This window comes from Manis pentadactyla, chromosome 14 (genome assembly GCF_030020395.1).
Source record: "Manis pentadactyla isolate mManPen7 chromosome 14, mManPen7.hap1, whole genome shotgun sequence".
In the NCBI taxonomy this organism is placed as follows: Eukaryota; Metazoa; Chordata; class Mammalia; order Pholidota; family Manidae; genus Manis; species Manis pentadactyla.
In genome coordinates this window covers 17,223,940-17,231,396 of record NC_080032.1, presented here as the reverse complement: position 1 = coordinate 17,231,396, position 7,457 = coordinate 17,223,940, and the positions used below count along the sequence as shown (strand labels likewise).

At 49.7% G+C, this 7,457-nt stretch overlaps 1 protein-coding gene across 4 annotated transcripts in view; it reads right to left on the bottom strand.

Moving 5' to 3' along the window:
- Positions 1-241: 241 nt before the first annotated feature.
- NOS1 (nitric oxide synthase 1) overlaps positions 242-7,457 on the bottom strand; it is a 163,407-nt gene continuing 156,191 nt past the window's right edge. For 3 of the 4 annotated variants that reach the window (XM_036929402.2, XM_036929403.2, XM_036929397.2), the window contains exon 25: positions 1,415-7,070. Coding sequence is in view for 2 of the 4 variants with exons in the window: in XM_036929397.2 (XP_036785292.2) it covers positions 7,055-7,070 (16 nt within the window). In the remaining 2 variants the exon portion in view is untranslated. Of the gene's footprint in view, positions 793-1,414; positions 7,071-7,457 lie in introns of those variants that run through there. The other variant, XM_057491414.1, reaches the window with a different exon arrangement.

The window sequence follows — 7,457 nt, the reverse complement described above, 5'->3', positions numbered from 1 at the left end:
GTAAATTTTTACTAATTAATTGACTGCAAAGCCCACATTCTATCTTGATCTGCAATGACTCAAAAATCACTTTTCTCCCCTCCCCTGCTTGTTTCCCACCCCCTTCTTTCGATTTGTGACCAGAAAGGTTCTGTTTTGGTGTAAACTTGGATTTTTCCCCTGGTTGCTAGGCAACAGTCAGGATGCATATAAATGTTAAATTGTCCCCAGCCACCTCTGAGGCTGGGCCTGTCAGAACTCCAGTGTGTGAAGGAACCACACGGGGAAGCTGGTTAAAAATGTGGGGTAATTTATCCCCAGTGAGTTTTATCCTCAGGTGGTCTGAGGAGGCCTGAGATTTCAGTGCTGAAATTTCAAACGGCAAATGGCATCGAGACAAAGCTGTTTTGAGTTTCAGGAGAAATGGGCTGATCAAGTTGGAAGGAATCAGAGCCGGTACATTGGTTATTTACTTGTGCACAGGACTATTCTATCCTCTTATTCTCTAATCTGATCCTACCCTATCCTGGTCTGTGTGTTGCATTTATTAACTCACTTGATCTTCTCACAACACAATGAAGTCAAAACAATTACAGTGAAGGAATGAGGATACAGAGAGGACCAGTAACCCATCCAAAGTGGCACAGCTAGGAAGTGGAGGAGCCAGGATTTGAACTGCCACAGCTTGGATCTCTTGGAGACAGCGCTGGGTGGCGGTTAAGAACGCAGATTCTCCAGCCGGACAGCCTGGGTTCAGACTCCACCTGTGACACTAGTTATGTTGACCGTGCACAGCTGGCTGATCTTGTGTCCCTGTTGCCAGAGAGAACATGATAACACATCAAAATATTCTTTTGTGAAGACTGGCATTGAATAACTGTTAGCCATTATTTTAATCAGCTAATTAATTTCTATAGGGCTGCATGAAGCTGGGTGCTGAGGGGTCTCTGTCCTGCATCTTATGTTTGAACTTTGGCCAGAGCTCAGGGGTTGGGTGGAGGAGTCAGGAATGGTTTGTGGGAAATGTCTGGTGTTGGGTAAATTACTCAGTAATTTCAAAGCCTGAACATCTAGTGGTTTGTGCTTCATGACCAGGAAATCGGTGTGAATGTTGAAATTCACCCACATGCCCAGAAGGTGTGACAAAGCCATAGGGTGCCCACCCCCACATCCATCCTCTTGTGGGAGCCACCTTGTGAGGGCTTTTTGGGGCGGCTCCTTTTCACCCACCCTTTTACTGCTTTTGAGGTCTCTTCCTGTTGGAACTGGGTCTGAAGCAGCCTTCCCCTACCTCTCCCTCCCCTCCTCTTTCCAAGACCATGACCTCACCAGCCTCCCCCGTCTCAGAGTGGGCTTCCTGGGGGGCAGCCAGCCTGGGACAGCAGGCAAAGGGGTGAGAAACTCCAAGCCAATCACACAAAAGACACCAGTCAAGTGGAGTCCACTTTTTAATATTGTAACCATAATGCAAACAGGCATAAGTAGACTTGTTGAATTCCATCAAATTAGAAGATGAGAACTATAGAGAAGAAGAGCATGCGGCGGACACAGCCTGGACAACCTCGCAGCGAGCGTGGGGCGGGCGTCAGTCCTTTGAGGAAGGTGCTGGAGCACATGGGACACTTGGCAGAGGTCAGCAGCATCAAGAGCTCAGAGGTAGGGGGTCCGAGGTCCTGGCAGCGTGTGTGGTAAGATGGGACACCTACCCTGCCCACCTCCCCAGTCCCCCATCTCTCTCTCTCTCTTTCTGTCTTTTGGAAAATCACTGCTGAGCCCGGAGTGGGTCTACATCCACAATGACAAGGAAAACAGGGTGGTGGCATCTGTAGGGCACGGGCGGGCATGGGGCACCAGAGTGGACACCAAGGGCATAGCATCTTACCCAAATGGAACCATCCTTCTGTTTGTGAATTCCCCCTCAAAATTCTATTCCCCCTCAAAATCCTTCCAGTCTCAGATTGGCAGCAAATCATGGAAACAAAGCATCAGGCTGAGGAATGCTCTGCAGACTCCAGAAGGTCACTGATGGGAAGTCCCGGCACAACTGGTAGAGATTCTGTTGTCCCCAGCGGGGATCTGGCAATGTCCACAGACATATTTGGTTGTCACAGTGCAGGACTGCGGCTGGCTTCTAGGGGGTGGCAGCCAGGATGCCCACATTCAGTAATGCCCTTGACAGCCCCCACCAGAGAGAATTCTAAGCTCCACACGCCAACAGTGGTGAGGGTGACAGGCCCTGGACTAGACTCTCCTGGAGATTAGAAGGCAAGTCTGGCCACTTTGAAGTCCTGGAGTCATTTCCAGAAGACTGTGGAAAGCAACATCTTACAGAAGCTTTGCTCCTGCCTGCCAGGGCCACCTCATTAAGAACGGGCTGCGTCCTGGACTGGGTACACATGCCCTGCTCGTTCAGGACCGTTCAGACATTCCAGGACAAAACAAACTCATACACATACCCAGGCATATTTACTCCTGACCACCTCCCTTGCACTTTGACAAGTATTAGTAGAGAAAAGATCCAAACAGACCTGCTTTCCAGAGGTGAAAGTTTACCTGGGTCCTCATGTCTGAGATACACCAGTTTTGCCACCAGACAGGGACTGGCAACAGACCAAGGATGGGGTAGGGTTGAGGGAAAGAGGGGAGGCCAGGCTGGTGTCAGCCCCTGAAGGCCACATTCCCATTTGTGGACCATCTGTGTTGAGTCCCTGGAGGGCAGGGCCCCTCCCTCAGCCTTTCAAATCTGTTTTCCTGGTTCTTAGCTCTTGAGTTTAATTGTTGAGCCACACAGGACATCGGGATGCAGGAGACTTTACAAGGCTTGGGAGAAGGCAGGGAGTATAGGGAGCCAGGTGAATGTGTCTTTCTCCTTGCTACCTGCAGGCAGTCCCAGATGAACTTGCCCATTCAGACGAAGGGCTTTGTGGGGAAGGTGGGCATGGTTACATCCTGGAGGGCTTGGTGGTGGACAGGGAAATATACAGGCAAACATGGCCAGCTTAAAACAAAATCTTAAGTCCATGGTTTTCCTAATCACATGAATTAAAATGGAGGCTGATGCTGTAGGCAGGGGGGAAGGGGCCCAGATACCCGGCTTGCACATCCTGGCAGGAACCATGTTTGCTCATGATCTAGGCCAGAAAAATATCTCTTGTTTTGGGCTCAGGGCAAAACCTAACCTCCTTTTGGAAGCCTCAAACAGGTGGCTGCCAACAGTGTGTTTTGGCAAGAAAATCCTGTGTGTTCGAAGGCCATTGGTCAGTTCTTTTCTGTGCACCTAGGCATGCTGGACCTTGGAAGGATTCACCCCGCTGGCTTGGGGAGAAGCTGGCTCTCCGGTCAGCACTGCAAATTCATCTTCCCTTGAGCCTGTCTTTTTTCATAAGAACCCTTTCCTAGCTTAGAGGCAAGAGTCTTGACTTTCTCGTTGGTTCTCATGCTCCACAGCTGACGGGGCTCCAGATCTTGTTGATTTGATCCCTGGAATCTCTTTATCACCGCATCTGCCTCTTGCCTCATTCAAGCCCTGGCTACTGCAATAGCCTACCGATAGTTCAACAAGCCAGCTGTCCGTACTCTGTGCTGCAGTGAGAACATTCCTTTGCAAGCTTAAATCACCTTGTTTTCCTCTTTTAAAAAACATTCTTAAGGATTCCCTGTTGCCTACCAAATAGGGTCAAAACTCCTTGGCATGCCACTGACGTCTCCTCAGCCTCCCAAAGCGACATCTGAAGCCAGCCCTGATTTATCCGACATGCTCCCCATGCACACCTTTCCTTTTTCTCTTCTTACTTGCTGGCAACTTTATCTCCCTAAACCCGCTGGTGGCATCCCACCCATTTCTCAACCCTCAGACGTTTATGTCGATTCTCTGAATTGTGTACCTACACCCCAGATTCTGCCCCTCTATAAGAGAGGAACTGTATTTTGCTCTGTACACTCCCTGTGCCCTCCATAGACCAGAAAAACAAGAAATATTATAGTTTAAGTTAAAAAATAAAGTTCGATAGCTTACAATGGGCTGGGTACTGTGACTGTGTATTTTATGGACATTATCTCCTTCAATCCACTTTTTTAATCCAGGTGAATGTGCAGACTCGGCTGCTAGCCCATGGCTGTCTGCAGAAATGGAGGCAGAGCTCGCCTTCAGATTCAGGTCTGTTTCTAAAACTCCATTTTGGTGGGTTTAAAGGAAAACAACCCTTTAAAAGACGGATACCTGGCTGTCTCACTCTGTAGAAATCAAGGAAAAACCTTTCTTCATAGGGAGTTTACTGTTCTTTTGTAACACAAGGTGCAGGAATCGGATTCATAGTGAGGATAGGAGAGCAAGACTATCCCATTTTTCTTTGCAAGGAATGTCTCATTCCACCTGGTCAAACTCACTTTTGTTAAATGGAGATGGAAATACTTCCTGTCAATTCAAAGGGGAGAGGGAAGTTAAAGGTCTGCAACCTGGGTAACCGCCAAGTGCCCATTCAACCCTCTTGTTGCTCACCGTTAAATCGTTATTTTCCAATTAATGGCTACTGGAACTGAACTAAAAGCCACCACAAGGGGGCAGCATTTACCCACCCTGAATCAGAATTAAACCTTAAATCAGCCTTCCACGCTAGACTTTTGATAGGCTCATTATAGCCAGGCTTTCGGTATCAGGGATTCTGGCAAATGAGAGAAATACATCAGAACCATCTCCTGCCTCTTCACCAGGAGTTATGAAGCAGCTTGTATTGAGGGCTGAAAGGTGTTGACTTAATAAAAAAAAGATCCTTCTTGGGAAGAAAGATGAAACCTGGTAATATAATCATTTCTTTGGACTTCTGATAAAACAAAATGACATTTCTATCTGCCTGCCTGCTACTGGAAGGTCAGGGATTTATGAAGAAGGTGGCTAGCACATAGAAAGTGTTCACAAGTATTTATTCAGTGATGGAAAAGCATTCATGCCTAAAGCTTCATTTGGAGAGGGAAGCCCTGATCAACTCCTCTTTGGTGGAGGCTGGACACCCCAGTTCAGTCCCTGGGGAGCTAGTGACATGTTAGCAGGTGTCTCCAAAAGGCTCAAAGGGTTGGCAAGAAAGCCCCCTGGAAGGAACACAACCAGGCGTGGTATCTATCATGTTTGCAGGAAAGAAGTGGTTTTCAATAGGCTTCCCCCCAGGTTAGAAAGGGTTGGCGGAGCGTGCCGGGTGTTTGGTCTCTGCACCGTGGAAGTCTGAGCAGGAGGAAAAAGGATTAAAGGAAGGCAGGGAAGTCACGATAGGCATGAAGTCGAACTCTGCATGCCAGGGATGGGACACCAGGGAGGGTGGAGGAAGGTGAGATACAGTTTGCCTTTTGACTGTAAGTGATTCAGAGGTTGTCCTCTCCTGGAGATGCCTCTTCGGCACCCCCGATCTAAGGCCCCCTTAAAGAGGGCCAGGGCACTGTCTTTTTGGCAGGCTCCCAAGCTAAGAATCTATAAAGAAATGCCCACTGTGCAGTGTAAAGGAAAAGTGGTATTTCTGTAGGACAAGACAAACAGGAGAACCCAACTGGCTGAATGCTTCCCCTCCAGCCCTGGGGTCCCAGGGCAGTCTCCTCCGGGCAGCCCCTGGGGGCCACTGGAATTTTTTGGCGCTCTCTGGATGCTGCTTGCATTGATTTCTAGCACTTCTGTGTAGAAAGGGACTCTCCCCTTTCTTTACTCTGAGAGGAGAAACTCAACAGGTTGTCTGCCAGGGAAGAGAAATTGCATTGGCTCTGATTCCTGCCAGTGATCTCACTGCCCACTTTGGATCTGAATCGAGGATAATTTATTTGTCAAAATTATTTGACCAGGTTAAAAATTTAGAGGAATCATTTTGAGAAGGCCAAAAGGATGAGGGCCAGGTTCTTCCCACCCTGGATTGTGGTCCTGTGGACGAAGCCACGTGGCACCTCATATGGCTTCCCTCTCCAACCTGACTCGCTTTAACTGGCTTCCATCATGCCATTCCCAAGGGTGAAACAGCAAGCCCCATTTGGGGGGAATAAAAAAATAACAGTATTTTTCCCTGATAGTGTTTCCAGTCTCTACAACTTTAATGTTTGACCCGTCCATGCTTTTTAGCTTCATAACATTATAACTAGGGGAAACTGAGGGCAAGGACGTGTCCAAAGTCACCTGGTAGCAAAGACGGGAAGATTCTTATTTCCAGCACACTCCCTAGGACAGCTTCACTTCCCGTCTCGTGGGTGGGATTGCCTGGGCAGGGCCAAATCAGGAGTCCTGCCTGGGGCAGGAGGAGCTGGGGAGGGGGTCTGCCCCATCCATTAGGTGGGTTCCTCTCCCAGCAACGGCTCTGCTAACTGGTGCCAGAATCTGAGTGCATCTGATTCTGTGATTCACCCTTTTGTTGGAGATTTCCCCTATAATCATCACCCCTGTTCTCCGTGCCCTGACCCTCTATAACCAGGACAATCAGGGTGCTTCCAAGTGTTTCAGGGACACGCACACAGACCCGTAATCATGGACGTGTGAGGAACCAATGGAGGCTGGGGTTGTTTCTCGGCACCAAGGATCTGTAGGCAGGCAACATGCTCGCACAGACGAGAGGACAAATGGAGACCCAGACCCGTCACACGTGCCCACACACAACCAGCATATCATTATAAGAAAGGATGGAGGGGGGCTTTGTGGCCCAGGGACTGGCTCAGAAAACTCTCTGTCCAGTCCCTGCAGCCTCGCCAGGGGGACCCCAGAAAACAAGCTCTGACACGAGCGACAACCACGTTCCAGTTTCCCGCCCTGGCGGTTTGCCCTTGTCAGGGAGAGAGAAAGGGGGAAACCGATTTGGAAGAGCCACTGTGGATTATAAACGCCTCGCACTGCAGCGGGAAGACTCAAGGAGAAAACCCAAGAGAAACCACTGAGGGGCGGGAACCCAGGAGGGGAAACCAGGACACGGCGGCGACGGGAGAGGGGTGGTGGGGCCACGTGGGGGCCCGCAGGCAGGGTCAGCAGTGTCCACGCTTACAAAACCGCAGCTGCCCCCGCCGGAGCGCAAGCGCGTACGACGTCCCCCCCGCCATCCGCCTGGCTAAGAGGATCCAATTAGGAACTGAAAACCCTGTGGGGAGACAGTGGGGAGGGAGTTAGTGCCGCGGAAGCAGGGCTGCTCTGTTCCATAATTTAAGAAGCCTGGGGAAGCCACTAGGCTCTGTGTGGGGGAGTTTTGTCTCCCCCCAATTTGCTACGTATCGCCAGCGTCTCGGAGAGGACCTGGCACCTTGCTGGGGCTCATTGGGAATGAATGAATGAACTAATGAATGAATGAATGGATGGATGCCTGCTCACCAACACAACTGGACACAAAGAGGGATATTTCAAGGGGCTTTCTGACAACCAAGGGAGGCGTGATCTTTCAAAGGCCATTGCATGAGCCTACTGGACACAAAGGTGTTTTTGGGACCGTGGTGTGCTTTGCAGTGGGGAAGAAATGAGGATGCTTCAGAAG